The 19,184-nt window shown below is 35.6% G+C and overlaps 1 protein-coding gene across 4 annotated transcripts in view; it reads left to right on the plus strand.

The window, feature by feature from the left end:
• Positions 1-17,241, plus strand: part of LOC138698368 (caspase-1-like) — a 359,132-nt gene extending 341,891 nt beyond the window's left edge. For all 4 annotated transcript variants that reach the window (XM_069824232.1, XM_069824234.1, XM_069824235.1 and 1 more), the window contains exons 3-6: positions 4,242-4,483; positions 7,723-7,901; positions 11,789-11,933; positions 16,055-17,241. In XM_069824232.1, coding sequence (XP_069680333.1) covers positions 4,242-4,483; positions 7,723-7,901; positions 11,789-11,933; positions 16,055-16,293 — 805 coding nt within the window. In that variant the 3' untranslated portion in view covers positions 16,294-17,241. The remainder of the gene's footprint in view (positions 1-4,241; positions 4,484-7,722; positions 7,902-11,788; positions 11,934-16,054) is intronic.
• The last annotated feature ends 1,943 nt before the right edge of the window (positions 17,242-19,184 follow it).

Genomic DNA, 19,184 nt, shown 5'->3' on the forward strand with positions numbered 1-19,184 from the left:
AAGTATTAGATTGGGAATTTTCAAACTGTGATTTAAAGCAGGAGGCAAGTGTTTGCACTAATGTTCTTTATGTACATCATGACGCATTTCTTTTAAGACAACATAAAATTTATGATATTTGGGATTGGAGTCCATAAATTCAATTGATATATTATAGCCTATGTAAATGAATCTTATATTTGATAATAATAAAATTTGATTTTGTCATTACATTTTCACTCTTTGCAATTACTTCTACTTTCAGTGTATGGAATATTAATCTCGAAGTGTCTTGTATAAAAATATGAGCTGTTCGAATTATCACTAATTCAGAATTCGTGAAGTTCGAATTAGAGCCGTTCCATTTTATAGTTCTTATTTCTAAAGACTGTGAATAAGATTCAACGTGAAATTAATTTGATGCAATTTATGTGTTGTATTATTAGTTATAATTTTTCCTTTATATCTTTATTGGATATATACATATATTCCATTATATCTGTAAAAGTATTTAAGTTACAGTGGAATTACTGTATTTCATGTGAATTGGTTTGTTGAAGAGCTGTTAGTATGGGTCTGGGATAAGTGAAATAAGAAATATAAAATTAATGTAAGAAAGTAAGTCTATCCCTCTAGCAAACATCGTATCAATGCAAGAGCTGATAACGTTACTAATCATGTGACGTCAGAATAATGTGATATAGCTCATCGCCAATGCTTAACAAGAGTGACGACAGATGTTGAAGCTTCAGTAACCTGTTATCCAATTGATCCTTGAGCATAAACGTTTCACTTAGGAATGTAAACATGTTAACGGAAATGTTTCTAGCATATTTAGACACAAAGAGAGGTTTTTGGCATGTTGTCTGTCTATAGAGATTTATCCTAAACTGTTTGACGATTTTTTTTTGTTATATTTATGATTAATTGAACCTAGGATGATATAGGCTATATGAAATATAATTTTTTGTAGAAGAGTCAGTGAACCTTTTGAACCTTTATTTGAAAATATAAATACCAGTATAGATATTTACTCGAAATTGACATTAACAATTTATTATTATTATTATTATTATTATTATTGTTGTTGTTATTATTGTTGTTGTTATTATTGTTGTTGTTATTATTATTATTAAGATAACAGTGGTAAATGATACGATGTTTGTGCTATGATCCCAAACATCTGTTTCAGAGAGATTAATCTTTTATTCAGTTGTAACACTGATCCAAAACTTACAGCAAAACATTCAGAACACACAAATTTCTATATGAGTTCATCTACAAAATTACCATAAGCCACAGACATTACGGAAATCGAGCAAAGAAAAACTTATTTCTTTCTGTAAAAATTAATGAATATCAACAGAATTTTGTCTTCAATTGAAGATTTCTTACAAAATATTGGAAAATATAGATGTTTACACATATTTGTTAAAATTAATGGAGGCATAATCCTTACCTTTACGGAAATATAACAAATAAGGTTGGACTCTATTTTCCTGCAAACATTTTACTGATTAACTTTATAATTTCTTTACTTGTTAATATTAGAAAAATTACCTCGCTAGGTTTTGGACAATGATGAATACCACGTTGAAACTAGTCAATCAGGTAATTTTTCTAGTATTAACACAGTAAAGACGTTATAAATTTTCTTCAGTCTCTCGATTATCTCATGGTCCTCCTCCACGGTTAGGATTAGAGAAGAGCTTAGTGACTGTATATACTAGACTGTGGTGATATCATGATCTGTGAAAAAAAATAGAGAAGCTTTCTGGAGATGTCGAGTTTCCGGGACTCTACTTTATTAGTAAATAAATTAAAGTTTTATGGTATTAAAAATGAGACCTTATGTTGGTTTACATCTTACTTTTAATAGAAAACAAAAAGTAGAAATAATATATCGTATAGTCACTCAGAATTGTGGAATATTAAATATTGAGTTCTCCAGAGATCAATTTTGGGCCCATTATTAGTTATAGTTTATTTTAATGATTGTGATGAATTTTAGGGGTTACAGTGAGTAGTGAAATTCAATTTTTAAGCCAGTTATATTGTATTTGGTATTACCAAGGAACTACAGTAGGCCTATAGCATCGATTATTATCTGAATATCGATCAACTGGAACACTGGTTAACCAAAAGCATTCCAGTCAGAACAGTTTACTCTATTGGCCATTTTGAACTTGTCAAACTAGGCTAGTTAGTTGTCTGTGTTATTTGTAAGATGTGTGGATAAAAAAAAAATATATGTACAGTTTTGAGTTTAATATCAGCATTTCTCTCATTCATACTGCTCCTAGTCGGCCTCGGTGGCATAGTCAGTATAGCGCTGGCCTTCTATTCTCGAGGTTGTGGTTCGATCCCGGCCCAGGGCGATGGCATTTAAGTGTGTTTAAATGCGACAGGCTCATGTCAGTAGATTTACTGGCATGTAAAAGAACTCCTGCGGGACAAAATTCCAGCACACCAGCGATGCTGATATAACCTCTGCAGTTTCGAGAGTCGTTAAATAAACCATAATTCAATTTAATTTTACTGCTCCTATTACACTGGTACAATTTGTTTTCGTAAATAATCGGTTATCCGAAAAATCAGTTATCCGAACATCCACTGTCCCCAATTGTTTCGGATAATCGATGCTCTACTGTAGTTCGATTAATTAAAAAGTGTCTCAGTGAAACTTACAGCAAAGTCCGTATAGACCAGTTTCTATCCGATGCTTTTCCAATTCACTGTGGGCTAAAGCAAGGAGATGCACTATCACCTTTACTTTTTAACTTTACTCTAGAATATGCTATTAGGAAAGTTCAGGATAACAAACAGGGTTTGGAATTGAACGGGTTACATCAGCTCCTTGTCTATGCGGATGACGTGAATATGTTATGAGAAAATCCACAAATGATTAGGGAAAACACGAAAATTTTGCTTGAAGCAAGTAAAGAAATGAGTTTGGAAGTAAATCACGAAAAGACAAAGTCGGCCTATGTGATTATTTTCGTGGCCAGAATACTGTAAGAAATGGAAACATAAAAATTGGAGGCTTATCCTTCGAAGAGGTGGAAAAATTCAAATATCTTGGAGCAACAGTAACAAATATAAATGACACCCGGGAGGAAATTAAATGCAGAATAAATATGGGAAATCCCTGTTATTATTCAGTTGAGAAGCTTTTGTCATCTAGTCTGCTGTCAAAAAATGTGAAAGTTAGAATTTATAAAACAGTTGTATTACCGGTTGTTCTATATGGTTGTGAAACTTGGACTCTCACTTTGAGAGAGGAACAGAAATTAAGGGTGTTTGAGAATAAGGTTCTTAGGAAAATATTTGGGGCTAAGAGGGATTAAGTTACAGGAGAATGGAGAAAGTTACACAATGCAGAACTGCACGCATTGTATTCGTCCCCTGATATAATTAGGAACATTAAATCCAGACGTTTGAGATGGGCAGGGCATGTAGCATGTATGGGCGAATCCAGAAATGCATATAGAGTGTTAGTTGGGAGGCTGGAGGGTAAAAGACCTTTGGGGAGGCCGAGACATAGGTGGGAGGATAATATTGAAATAGATTTGAGGAAGGTGGGATATGATGATAGAGAGTGGATTAATCTTGCACAGGATAGGGACAGATGGCGGGCTTATGTGAGGGTGGCAATGAACCTCCAGGTTTCTTAAAAGCCATTTGTAAGTAAGTTCTATTGTATAATGGCTGGAGGATCATTATGCTGATTACACCTTATCCCTGTAGTGACTGATTTATTGTTCACCACCTCTGCTGAGGCATGTGGACTTAAAGCCAGCAGTATGTTGGTTGGCCTTGGATCTTGGACTATTGTATCATGTCCCAGATTTTATTTAGTGTTAAACTCTTAATGCATTGTAACAATGGATATTATTTTGTATTGCCATGTTTTAAAATCTCTCTATTAAATATGTCTAGTATCGGTACTCAAATATTTCCTTTCTGTCTCATAAATTAAGCAGTCTTACATGATGGTGATGGTGGACGACGATTTGAATTGAATTTCGGGATGGGGGTACTACGACACAATACTGCGACCTTTCAAGATCCATTGTGCTAACTCTCAAGCTAAGCACATTCCCAAACACACACTGGCTGACTACACTAAGATTCCTTGTGTGCCTGGTTTCAAGCAGGCAACCCCACTCATCCATAGGCCAGGCCCCTGTGTGCTTGAACGACGATGAAAACCGCATTATTTTCAAACGTGAATGATAAAATATGGTGTATTTTTGTTGCAGAAGGGCTTTGGAAGCTGACATGGTGGTGCATAAGGATGCAGACGAATATAATATGCATCACCCAAGGAGAGGCAAGGCTATCATCCTGAACCACGACAAATTTGATAATGGCATAATGCCGCCCCGCGATGGTTCTGAATTCGATGTTAAACGCTTGAAGACTACATATGAGGTGCTGGGCTTCGAAGTTACCGTCCACGATAACCTGGAGTATGCCCAGATTAAATCTGTCATCACAAACTGTGAGTAATTTTGACGTTTGATACATCTAAGTTTTCTACCAGAAGCATTTAAATTATTTTTTGTTTTAGTGACGAAATGAAGTCACTATTCTTCGTGGTAAAACTTCTGCATATGACCTTCAAGTGGCTTCACAGCTCCTGCGAATCACAGGAGTGCAGCATTGCCTAATAAAGGAATATCACTATCAAAGGGGACGTTGGCGGTCGGGCATTTATTTCATTATTAAATTCAGTAGCTTGCTTGCCAGATATAAAGAGAATGCATTTATAAGTATGTCCGAAAAATAAAAACCATAATTTTAGGTCAAACCATTCCCTCTGTACAAATTATTAAAAGGATATAGGCAGGGTGCGAATTAATGGGGGGGGAATGGGATTCCCCCCCCCTCCGTTGGAAAGCTATCCCCCTCTCATAAATTTATATTAACATCCCTGCCAGGGATAACTTCTATCCCTCCCTCACAAAATATAATTGTTTTAATACGAGTGTATGTACAGTACTTTATAAAGTACAAAGTAAGCAAAGAAAATAATATTTCTGTATTATCATCACCAGCAAGCTGACAACAATCAATAACTTAGGAGTTACACATCTTATCTTAAGCCTGCTCATAGATATAATTATTATTATGGTCAAGATGCAAGACAAGCAACTCAGTGTGACCAAGCGTTGAGTCGTATCGAATGAGGATAATAATAATTTTAAGTATGGTATTCTCTTCTAGGATTCTATTCCCCCCTCATCAGAAATCTTAATTCGCATTCTGGATATGTTATAGTGCAGTGTCGATCTTAATGCATTCCGAAATAATAATGCTATTGTTTAGATGCCTGCATCACCCAAGACACGTAGATACAAGAAAACAGAAAACAAACACACAGGGTCAAGCTGACACACTCTTATCATTCTTCCCCTGTATTTATATTTGCAAGGTTGTTTTTTACACAGACCAGGCACAAAAGATATTTAGAATTTACGAGTTTTTTTTTTTTTTTTTTTTTTTTTTTTTTTTTTTTTTTTTTTTTTTTTTTTTATTCCAGCGTTCTTCCTCTTTTAACAGACAAGATGCTGAGTCTTGAGTCCTTCGATGAAGGCAAAAGTCGTTTAACTTGCTGTAACTCGGAAACTAGTAAAGATTTTGAATACCAAAAACTTTTAAAAGTAATTCCCATTCTTTTTCAACATGTCTCTCACTTTCACCCCCCCCCCTCCACATAAAGTGAAAAACAAAGTTTCCTGCTTACCAACTTTTGAAGGTGTAAATGTCTATGTTAAACAGATCACTTTTCCAAAAAAAAAATTTTGATTTCGAATTTTTTTTTTATGTTTTTCCTCAGACTTTCACCTATCAATCATAAAAATTACAGTGATTGGTTGACTATCATAGGAGCTACAATGTGATAAATATTTAATGTAGCGGGAAATTGATTTCTCTCTCCCTCTGGCTCCGGTATTGCCATCTCTCTCTCTCACAAGAGATGTCACTCTCTCGCACAAGTCATCTATATTACAACGCCACAGCGCTCTCCAATTGGTTCTCCTCATATGCAGGAGATTTGCTGCCAAGATTAGCATTTCGGAACTACTGTAGTTACAGGTTTCATTTTCTTTGGTAAAATGGGTACATCATACAAATTACAACCACTTCAGGTCGTTATTCTGGAATTTCTTTACCAGTGCATCTGACGCACTTCTGTTAATTATGTTCTTGAAAATGGAACCAATAAGCACTTTCAATTCACAGCTTGGCTGAATTGCCCACAACCATTGTGAAAGTTTGAAATAATATAGGGCTATAGAGGATGGAAGTAATTAACTGCAAAATTTAACAGTTTGATAGAGTACAACAAAAAATTCTATATGTTACCATGTTAGTCCCAAATGAAAAATTTTCTAAAAAAAAAAAAAAAAAAAAAATCTTTTCCCTAAATGTTAACACTGTTTTACTCGAAAGCATTACCTGTACAATTCTAATTTTTATTCTTAGCATTAGAGAAACTGATAAGGAATGATTCCTATTTATGTGATGCTGTTGGTTGGTTTGAAGCTAATGGGTTGAAACTTAAAGATCTAAAACTCAGCGGATACTATTTTCATTAAATCATGTTCCCTATGAAATGATTTCAGAAGTTAAACTTCTTGGTATTACATTAGACTCAAAATTTACTTGGGCGGGTCACATTGTGTGCAAATGTTATCTCGTGTACATTATCTTTTGTGTAAATTAAAAGCTCTTGTATCTAGTAGATATTTGAAACAAGCCTATTATGCATTTTTCCATAGTGTATATCATTATGGTATTTGTTTGTGGGGTAATGGCGCTAATGTTAATAGTGTTCTAATCTTGCAGAAAAAAGCATTACATATTATTACTAATTCATCTTTTAATGCTCATTGTCGACCTTTATTTCGTAATGTTAATATTCTTACTGTAATTAATATATTTGAGACTGTTTAGTCTATACCAAGATTAATTTAAATAATCATGCTTCTCAATCCCAGCTTCACAAATATTGTACTAGAAATAATCATTATATTGTAACACCTACGGCCAGGTTGACAGACCAAGAAATGATTCAATGTTTTTTCTTTAGATATGTTTAATAGATTGCCTAAGAATACCCACTCAGTTAGCTTATTTAGATTTAAAGTTGTTTTAAAAAAATGGCTTTTAGATAATCCTTTTTATCATATTAATGAATTTTTTTTGACAGCCATATGAACTTGGAATTTTAATGTTTGCTTTTATTGACCATTGTCTATAATTACGCTACTGTAATTCTGACAAATAAACATGATTGATTGATTGATAAGGAATGATTTATCCCTTTGCAATTTAAAAATAAATGAAAGGTTTTCTTGTAAATTAAGTAAAAAATTAATATTTCCCAACATTAGGAAATCTGGAAACCATACTAAAGTGACTAAGTGACGGAATGCTGCTATTCAGATTAAGTTTGTGTGTGTGTTTGTAGGTGAGCCAGTTATGGGCTGTTGTGAAGCTATGCAGACTTCAGACTAATTTTCCAATTAACCATGCACTTAATTACAAAATGCATAATAGGTTTTTATTTACTTTAATTTATTCTATTGCCACTTTAATCTGGACAGTTATATCACTTACACCTTGTATAAGCTATATAGCAAAGCTAGAAATTCTCGCCATTGGCACATATAAAGTTAAAGAACACCGTGATTGGAGGGCAGTAACATGAGAAACTCTGTTGTGTGTTGACAGTGGCACAGGAGGATCACTCGGATGCAGACTGTTTAATGGTAACAGTGTTGACCCATGGAATGCCGCCAAACTTCCTGCTCTCTAGAGATGTGCCCTACCATGTGGACATGCTGTGGTCGTATTTTACAGCAGACAACTGCCCCACATTGGCAGGGAAACCCAAGCTCTTCATCATACAGGTAAAATTACATTCTTCAAAAATTTTATGTAAAGATTATTCTTTTTTGGTCCTACAGAATTATCTGTGTTGGTTACCATTTGTTATTAATGGAGAAAAATTTTGCTTCGGTCGATCTCGAGATCCCCAGTTCTACGCACTGAGTGCTGTAACCACTGAGCTACGCCGAAGTTCGAATCTTTCTCTTTTGGTTCTTTTTCCTTTAGTGGCCTTACTCCATGTTCGACTTATATATTGACATATATTAAGTCAAGTCATCACACAAGGAGAATACTCATTTGAGTGACTTGGCGGCCCGGACTCCTACAGTTAATTTTTTTTTGGTCCTACAGAATTATGTGATGGTTACCATTTATTACTTCCTTCACCACATCTAACATTTATTGCTTCCTTCACCACATCTAACATTTATTACTTCCTTCATCACATCCAACATTTATTACTTCCTTCATCACATCTAACATTTATTATTTTCTTCACCACATCCAACACTATTACCTCCTTCACCACATCCAACACTATTCCTTCATCACATCTAACATTTATTACTTCCTTCATCACATCCAACATTTATTACTTCCTTCATCACATCTAACATTTAATACTTCCTTCACCATATCCAACACTATTACCTCCTTCACCACATCCAACACTATTCCTTCACCACATCTAATATTTATTACTTCCTTCACCATATCCAACACTATTACCTCCTTCACCACATCCAACACTATTCCTTTACCACATCTAACATTTATTACTTTCTTCACCACATCTAACATTTATTACTTCCTTCACCACATCTAACATTTATTACTTCCTTCACCACATCTAACATTTATCACTCCCTTCACCACATCTAACATTTATTACTTCCTTCACCACATCTAACATTTATTCTTCACCACATTTAACATTTATTACTTCCTTCACCACATCCAACACTATTACCTCCTTCACCACATCCAACACTATTACCTCCTTCACCACATCCAACATTTATTACTTCCTTCATCACATCCAACATTTATTACTTCCTTCATCACATCCAACACTATTCCTTCACCACATCTAACATTTATTACTTCCTTCACCACATCTAACATTTATTACTTTCTTCACCACATCTAACATCACATCTAACATTTATTACTTTCTTCACCACATCTAACATTTATTACTTCCTTCACCACATCTAACATTTATTACTTCCTTCACCACATCTAACATTTATTACTTCCTTCATCACATCCAACACTATTCCTTCACCACATCTAACATTTATTACTTTCTTGACCACATCTAAGATTTATTACTTCTTCACCACATCCAACACTATTACTTCCTTCACCACATCAAACACTATTACCTCCTTCACCACATCCAACACTATTCCTTCATCACATCTAACATTTATTACTTCCTTCACCACATCCAATACTATTACCTCCTTCACCACATCCAACACTATTCCTTCATCACATCTAACATTTATTACTTCCTTCACCACATCCAACACTATTACCTCCTTCACCACATCCAACACTATTCCTTCATCACATCTAACATTTATTACTTCCTTCACCACATCCAACACTATTACCTCCTTCACCACATCCAACACTATTCCTTCATCACATCTATCATTTATTACTTCCTTTACCACATCCAACACTATTACCTCCTTCATCACATCCAACACTATTTCTTCCTTCTCCACATGTACAGCTTGATGCAGGGATTTTGGCCCCTGCAAAAAGTAAGTAGATAGACTGAGAGCGAGTTAAGCCTGATGCGCATCCAATTATTTGGTCAACGCTGCTTCCCTGTGTCCACCCGTCCACACATAACATCATAATGACTCATTGTTCTACGTCGATTTCACTGTCCATACTATAGCCAATAGATGCACATGTATACTGAACAACAGTCAACAATGAAGTGCCAGAATGCAGCAGTCAGCGGTGAAACAGTGTTCTGGCAGAACCCGCAAATAGATAATTAATGCTGCGTCACTGCCATCTGTCTTTACCTGACGCTGCGTCCCGGGAACCACGTGTGTATTGGTCAATTAGAACAATGTACTTTTAAACCGTGCATCAATGGGATGCTGTGTCACAGCGTCCTTTTAACGCTAGTCTGCATCGGGTCTTACTCATCACTAGGGCCTGGATATATATGCACTGAAAATACCTAAAATATGCATGCAAATATGCACTAAAAACAAAACAATATGCACTAACCAAATCTTGCAACTGTACTGTGGTTGGTTTTTTCCAACACTTTGCATGAAAGTAAATGAGGTTTGCTGAGTTCCTTTGGACATAATTTACCCACTATGAAGTTCACTATGTATCTGGCACACGAATCTGTTGATTCATCAGCAAAAATCCATACGCAGTTCTCCCCTATGTATTGAATCCAGGATAGAAGCATGTAGCAAAAGCAAATAATCTTTCGTGAGAGTGGATTCATCCAATGTCCTCTGATTAAGACAATATTTTTTAAGAAAAGATCGTAGATGTGGATTATTTAATTTATGCAGCAGAATGTTCTGCATACAAAAGCTTTACAAAGGTCAGCAGAAAAAGTACTAACTTCAGGCCGTGATTTCGCCTGAGTTAAAAGTGAGTTGCGTGTTCTAACCCTTTTGTTCTGACCTGAGATGTTCAGTTGTTTTCGAATGCTGTTCTAGTTTAAACTTTTTCTCGCATTTCACAGTCTTCTCACATACTTGACAATGCACTACATCACCGTCACTTGAATAGTCACTATTGCCTGAAATTCACTGTTTAATTAAAAAGATTTAGTGGACTTAACTTTAGGCATTTTTAATTTAATCTGACAAAACACCCCATAAACTATTAGTAGATGGAAAAACAAGTCAACAGATGAACACCTGCGGTCCTGTCGACACAAACTTTGAGAGGATACTGCATTGAGAAAGGAATGCAAGAAATTCCTTTTGTGAAAAAGGTCTGCAACGTCCATCTACCTGGATGTATTGTGAGACTGGAAGTATGGTCCCATTAACATTTCACTTGAAATAGGAAGGTTATTGTGGTGCCAAGGGATGTCCAACATACAAATTCATTACTAGATTTACAGTTCGTTCAGAAATGTCAGATAATTGATCAAACATAACCTAAATAAATGCCAAAACATGCACTAACCCTCAAAATATGCATTTGCATATGCACATTGCATTTTCGAAAAATCCGGGCCCTACTCATCACTACAGGCGGGCTGGGTCACACAGGTCAGGCTGCACCGTTATAACCCCAAACACTTCCTTCTTATCATGTCGCGATACACTTCGCCTTAAAAACACAATATTCTTCCACACGTCCCGTTACTAACCACTACGTCTGTTGACTAAACAATGTCATAATGACTTATATTTCTTGACATGAGTGTCCCTCAGCTACGAGCATAGATATTATTTTCATTCTTCCTCTTCCCTCTTCCCCTCCAATACACATTTGTGATTAAATTTCTTTTTTATGACGCAACACACAGCCCGCTCACTAGCCAAACAACCAAGGACAGGGGCCAATAACGATGAATCAAGCTGTAACATCATTAACTCTTTGATCTCCTCATCCACTTTTTCTGACACCATCTCCAACATTATTACTGGTTTCTCTTTAACCATCATCACCTTCTTCACCTTTACCACTTCTGACACCATTACCACCATCTTCAACCTCAATACCAATTTCTTATTCTTCTGTCACTTTCCTTTCCTTCCTTCTATTGGAATTCTTCCTCTACATTTCCCAGTATGGCCATGTTGAAACTTTACAGATACTAAACATCAGATTTCTAAATTAAATAGATTAACTTACAAGTTACTAATGAATTTAATTGAGACGACTGTGTTTTCAGGCTTGTAGAGGCCAAAAACTGGACCCTGGAGTTACTCTGAAGGAAAGACGAGGCAGTCGAACAGAGACAGACTCCAGCAGTACTTCTGCGCCATACAAGATCCCAACGCATGCAGATTTCCTTATTGCATACAGCTCTGTTGAAGGTATGTAACTATAGGAATATCTCAAAAAGAAAGCTATGCAGTCATAATTTGCGGGAAACTTAAAAAAAATGTCTAATATCCATACTTATTTATTTACTTACGTACTTAGTTACTTATTTCCTTATTTACTTATTTTATTTATTTATTTATTTTATTTATTTATTTTATTTATTTATTTACTTATTTAGTTATTTATTTAGTTACTTATTTATTTACTTATTTATTTATTTACTTATTTATTTACTTATTTACTTACCTACTTATTTACTTACTTACTTACTTATTTATTTACTTACTTATTTACTTACTTATTTATTTACTTATTTATTTATTTATTTACGTATTTATTTATTTACTTATTTATTTACTTACCTACTTATTTACTTACCTACTTATTTACTTACCTACTTATTTATTTACTTACTTATTTACTTACTTACTTATTTATGTGTGTGTGTGTGTGTGTGTGTGTGTGTGTGTGTGTGTGTGTGTGTGTGTGTGTGTGTGTGTGTGTGTGTGTGTGTGTGTGTGTGTGTGTGTGTGTGTGTGTGTGTGTGTGTGTGTGTGTGTGTGTGTGTGTGTGTGTGTGTGTGTGTGTGTGTGTGTGTGTGTGTGTGTGTGTGTGTGTGTGTGTGTGTGTGTGTGTGTGTGTGTGTGTGTGTGTGTGTGTGTGTGTGTGTGTGTGTGTGTGTGTGTGTGTGTGTGTGTGTGTGTGTGTGTGTGTGTGTGTGTGTGTGTGTGTGTGTGTGTGTGTGTGTGTGTGTGTGTGTGTGTGTGTGTGTGTGTGTGTGTGTGTGTGTGTGTGTGTGTGTGTGTGTGTGTGTGTGTGTGTGTGTGTGTGTGTGTGTGTGTGTGTGTGTGTGTGTGTGTGTGTGTGTGTGTGTGTGTGTGTGTGTGTGTGTGTGTGTGTGTGTGTGTGTGTGTGTGTGTGTGTGTGTGTGTGTGTGTGTGTGTGTGTGTGTGTGTGTGTGTGTGTGTGTGTGTGTGTGTGTGTGTGTGTGTGTGTGTGTGTGTGTGTGTGTGTGTGTGTGTGTGTGTGTGTGTGTGTGTGTGTGTGTGTGTGTGTGTGTGTGTGTGTGTGTGTGTGTGTGTGTGTGTGTGTGTGTGTGTGTGTGTGTGTGTGTGTGTGTGTGTGTGTGTGTGTGTGTGTGTGTGTGTGTGTGTGTGTGTGTGTGTGTGTGTGTGTGTGTGTGTGTGTGTGTGTGTGTGTGTGTGTGTGTGTGTGTGTGTGTGTGTGTGTGTGTGTGTGTGTGTGTGTGTGTGTGTGTGTGTGTGTGTGTGTGTGTGTGTGTGTGTGTGTGTGTGTGTGTGTGTGTGTGTGTGTGTGTGTGTGTGTGTGTGTGTGTGTGTGTGTGTGTGTGTGTGTGTGTGTGTGTGTGTGTGTGTGTGTGTGTGTGTGTGTGTGTGTGTGTGTGTGTGTGTGTGTGTGTGTGTGTGTGTGTGTGTGTGTGTGTGTGTGTGTGTGTGTGTGTGTGTGTGTGTGTGTGTGTGTGTGTGTGTGTGTGTGTGTGTGTGTGTGTGTGTGTGTGTGTGTGTGTGTGTGTGTGTGTGTGTGTGTGTGTGTGTGTGTGTGTGTGTGTGTGTGTGTGTGTGTGTGTGTGTGTGTGTGTGTGTGTGTGTGTGTGTGTGTGTGTGTGTGTGTGTGTGTGTGTGTGTGTGTGTGTGTGTGTGTGTGTGTGTGTGTGTGTGTGTGTGTGTGTGTGTGTGTGTGTGTGTGTGTGTGTGTGTGTGTGTGTTTTTTTTTATTTCCTTTTTTATTTATTTATTCTGGTGTAGTTAAGGCCATCCTAATTGTGCTGGGAAAAATTATGCAATTTCTCTGTAGCATTTAGGTCTTGTATATTCTATTATCATCTCTCTTAAACAGCCTGTTCAACAATGCTTGTCCGATTTTGTTTGACATGCGTAAAATTAACGATAGTCAGTTGTACATTACCTCATTGAAATATAAATTGCATAATTAACATTGATCAAAAGTTAACTGATGGTCTGTCAATATGATGATCTCTTTTAGATTATTTAATGTCGTGCATCTTTTGTAGAATCAGACATTTTGATATAGAAGTACTACCTAATTGGTTAGTCCTACTAGAAATTTCTGTTTGTTGGAAGGAGTTGTTGGAATAAGGTGTTGCCATCGATTTTCAAATGCCCCATCTATATCAGCGAGGTGAACTTTTTCGAGGCAGAATACATTAAGAGGGAAGGATGAAATTTTGGTCATTTTCAGACAAAAATCTCAATTTCGTTTTCTTGTGAAAAATGAATCGGCAATCTCTTATTTATATGTTGAGCAAGTTTCAATGTTCTGTGGCAATCTAAAGCATAGACGTTATGCAATATATAAATGACTGCATCCTTGAACTTCAAATACAATACAATACAATTCCATGCAAATTTTGCAAGCTGTTTTCTCACACTTTGGTTTTCAGTACATTTCGTCAGGTTCGAAGTGTAAAGGCTCTTACAATTTCCATGTAAGGAACATGAAATTTTTACTGCATGTTCTATATGCTATGGTTAGCAAAATAGCAGATGGGTTTTTATGATTAAATGAATACTTTTTAAAATAAAAAATGAAATGTTTATAGTGGCACTGCAAAATTTTTATTTTCAGGTGTCCAGTAGGTAGTTCAAAAATTTTTTTTTCCTCCTTTTGTAGTAAAGATATAGGAAAATTAATACGTAATATTTTTCTAAATATGCCACTGATCTTACAAAAAGATTTCAGACATTTTACTGAAAAATTGAGTGACTCGTTTCATTTTTAATTGCGCAAATTTTTCAAAATATTTACGTTAATAACTCGGTAATTAATTGACTTACAGAAAAGAAACTTCACCACATCATTATCTATCACACTGTGATTATGTGTACAAAAAATCAAGGACGTAGCTTGAAAAATGTAGAAAGAAGAAATTTCACCTATCACCCCCCTTAAGCCCTTACTTACTTACTTACTTACTTACTGGCTTTTAAGGAACCCGGAAGTTGTTCATTGCCGCCCTCACATAAGCCCGCCATTGGTCCCTATCCCGAGCAAGATTAATCCATTCTCTATCATCATATCCCACCTCCCTTAAATCCATTTTAACACTATCTTCCCATCTACATTTCGGCCTCCCTAAAGGTCTTTTTTTCCTCCGGCCTCCCAACTAACACACTATATGCATTTCTGGATTCGCCCATACGTGCCACATGCCCTGCCCATCTCAAATGTCTGGATTTAATGTTCCTAATTATGTCAGGTGAAGAATACAATGCGTGCAGTTCTGTGTTGTGTAACTTTCTCCATTCTCCTGTAACTTCATCCCTTTTAGCCCCAAATATTTTCCTAAGCACCTTATTCTCAAACATCCTTAACTTATGTTCCTCTCTCAAAGTGAGAGTCCAAGTTTCACAACCATAAAGAACAACTGGTAATATAACTGTTTTATAAATTCTAACTTTCAGATTTTTTGACAGCAGACTGGATAATAAAAGCTTCTCAACCGAATAATAACAGGCATTTCCCATATTTATTCTGTGTTTAATTTCCTCCCGAGTATCATTTATATTTGTTACTGTTGCTCCAAGATATTTGAACTTCTCCACCTCTTCAAAAGATAAATTTCCAATTTTTATATTTCCATTTCGTACAATATTCTCGTCACGAAACATAATCATATACTTTGTCTTTTCGGGATTTACTTCCAAACCTATTTCTTTACTTGCTTCCAGTAAAATTCCCGTGTTTTCCCTAATCGTTTGTGGATTTTCTCCTAACATATTCACGTCATCCGCATAGACAAGCAGCTGATGTAAACCGTTCAATTCCAAACCCTCTCTGTTATCCTGGACTTTCCTAATGGCATACTCTAGAGCAAAGTTAAAAAGTAAAGGTGATAGTGCATCTCCTCGCTTTAGCCCACAGTGAATTGGAAACACATCTGGCAGAAACTGACCTATACGAACTCTGCTATACGTTTCACTGAGACACATTTTAATTAATTGAACTAGTTTCTTGGGAATACCAAATTCAATAAGAATATCATATAAAACTTTTCTCTTAACTGAGTCATATGCCTTTTTGAAATCTATGAATAACTGTAATTATTGCAATTGATTTCTTCTTTTGTCAGGTTACTTCTCTTGGAGGAACCCAGAAAATGGTACGTGGTTTATTCAATGTTTGTGCCAAGAACTGCAAGAGAATGCCATGACACACGATATCTTGAAGATTATGACGCGCACAGCCCGTCGTGTGGCACTGGATCACGAGTCATTTAATGACATCAATCCATGGCAGCACCAACAGAAGCAAGTGCCATCTTTCAACTCGATGTTGATCCGCGACTTGTACTTCAGACCGAAAGCATGAAAAGTGACATTCCTACATTTCAGTGCCAGTAATGCAGGAGACTGAACAGTATTGCTCATTTTAAATAATTTCTTCATATAAACCTGTGGAGCATGGTATTTTAAAACAGCAAAATGTGAACTGAAAGCATTGTTTTAATTTCATAATGAAAAGCTGCATTTTGTTACAGTTTCTGTGAAGATTATGGTCATTTAGTCAACTCATGTTCCTGGAAAGATCTCAATAGCGAACAAACCAAAGTAATGCAGACAGGAAAAGAAAAAGAAACAAAAAGAAAAAGCCTTTGTTTAGAAGGTTCAGGTTAACCTGTAATTTCTCTTTCAGTGAACAAGCTTGTAACGGAAATTACTGAAATGTCGTAAAAAAAAAATGAAAACTGTGATCATGTGGCAAATTGCAATTTATTGGTGCCATAGAAGACGGCAGAATGGTTTGGATATTTATGCAATGTGGAAAATGCATACAGACTGTATCATAAAGACAAGATATTGCTCAAATGAAACTAGTAGTCTGTCGGACTGCAGAGAGACGTCAAATTTGAGTGCTTCTGCAGTCTCATCACTGTTTGCACCAGAACCAAACTCGTGATCTCGGACTTCGACTGTGATTATTGCTGCCAATATGTTTTCTGTAGTATATTAACGTGTTAATAATTGTTTTAATTGTAAGTGTTCCCGTTTAAAAATCAGTTTTCTAGAAAATCGATAAAAATAAATCTCTTTGAGATGACGCGTTTTCATTTTGTCAATCTCCCCCCCCCCCGCCCCTTTTTTTTTTTACGTTTTCAATTTGAAAAATGCTATTGATATACAGTGCGTATATTAAAATATGTTCTGAAGTTCTTTTTTGTATTTTTACAAAATGTTGTAGCTAGATATTTGATTAAAAGTATTGGAAAGCATTGTATTTGTATATTTAGATTTAATAAAGAACACTTAAATGTTGTTATTTGTGCCTTTTAACTAGCTTTTCATTCAGTAATTAATGACTGTATCTATTGTCCACAATTAGAGTTTACCATGGGCTGTGTTTGGTCGCAGTTAATTCTTGACTTTGCTTTATGCAGACTTTAGTTACGCTGCTAGGAGTAAAACACACGGTATACCTAAAAGGAGTAGCTTACCGATATAGCTGTAATTTCTGTTATCAATTTTAGTAGTACAGGCAGTAACACAGACATTTGCAAAGATAGTATGAGTTGAACTTGTCGAACGTGGGTAAGTTAATCTCCACCCTCTACTACTCAAGAGTCCATCCCCTACAAACAGGGTTGTTGCCCCACTCATTTGTGTTATTGCCAGCGGCAAAGCATGTCTCTGTCAAAACAAGCAAGTTCATTAATAAAGTGAAAGAGATACTATTTCCATAAAGAATGGGAAGAGCAATATTTCTGTTGTAAAGAAGGGGATCATATCAGATATCTGCTATGCCAAATATTGGTACCGACTGTTAAGAACAGTAACTTACAATGGTACTATGAGAAGTTTCATTGTGCGCACAATAATATTAACGGTATTATAATTCTGTTATTCTTAATTAAAACGCGAATTTAATACTTTTTATTACATATTTATAGCAAGTATATCTAATAGGACATATAAATAATTCATCTGAATAATATTTTATTTAATTTTGTTATAAATAATGTGTCACATTTTTCAATCTCTTACAGTATACACAGACAAATTAGGAAGTGGTAGGAAGTAAATCCTAAATAAATTATCTTATTTATAAACATCTATCCCTTTTGGGTGTAGATCGTACCAAACAACTGTTGGAATTGCAAAGCAAGCATGATGAAAAGAAAACAACAATATTATGTTCAGATGTTATGAGAAATAAAATAATTGAAGCAAGCTATGAAATTGCTTGGTGCAATATATTGCAAAATAAAAAAAAAACCTTACAGGGAAGGAGAATTTTTAAAAACGTGTCTTGTTAAAACAGCCCAACGTTTGTCTAGAAAATAAACATTTCGAAAAAATCGAACTATCTAATAGAACAGTAGTTAGATGACTCTCAAAGATTGTTATTGAACATTAAGAGCAAAATAAATGATAAAATGAGCCAGTTTGTGGGGTACTGTACTCAATTGCTTTGGAAGAAAGTACAGGTAACACCGATACTGCTCAACTGGTATTGTTCATTTGAGGTGTCAATGAAAATTTGGATTGTAATGAATACTTATTGGACTTAATACCACTCGCTGACACAACTACAGATGAGGATATTTTTAAGAACTTTCGCACAGTTATGGAAAACAAATTAGATTGGTCGAAACTCGTGTCTGTGACAACAGAAGGAATGCCAGCAATGATAGCTAAAATGAAAGATTTGGTGGGTCGACTAAAATCTTTCTTACAAGAACATAATATATCTCACAGTGTGTATTATACATCAAGAGATGTTATGTGCAAAAATTGCACATGTTTCACGTGTCATGGATATTGTGGTGACAACAGTGAATAGAATAAAGTCAAAAGCCCTAACATAGTCTTCTAGGTTGTACAGGATGCATTATGGTGAATAAAAAATTCTAATTTTAAACAGGTGTGCTGCTAAACAGTCATGGCCATTAGCATTCGAAATTTTGCTACTGCATCATGTCGAGGAGAATCAGGTACATGTTCTTTTTCAGTAAGCAATAATGACCAAGATTTATTATTACTGTTTTCTTGAAATTTCTTTAGAATTTTGATTTGAAATTGTGTTTGTATGAACAATTTGGCACTGTGATAAGATATCTTTTTCAAGGATACTTGTAATATTTTAGTTCCTTTCTTTGTCAAACAATCTGCAATCTCATTGCCCATAATACCACAATGGGCAGGGATCCATTGGAGATACAGGTTTTTATTTTGTTTTGCCAGTATGTGTATGGATGACTGAAT

This window comes from Periplaneta americana, chromosome 4 (assembly GCF_040183065.1).
Source record: "Periplaneta americana isolate PAMFEO1 chromosome 4, P.americana_PAMFEO1_priV1, whole genome shotgun sequence".
In the NCBI taxonomy this organism is placed as follows: domain Eukaryota; kingdom Metazoa; phylum Arthropoda; class Insecta; order Blattodea; family Blattidae; genus Periplaneta; species Periplaneta americana.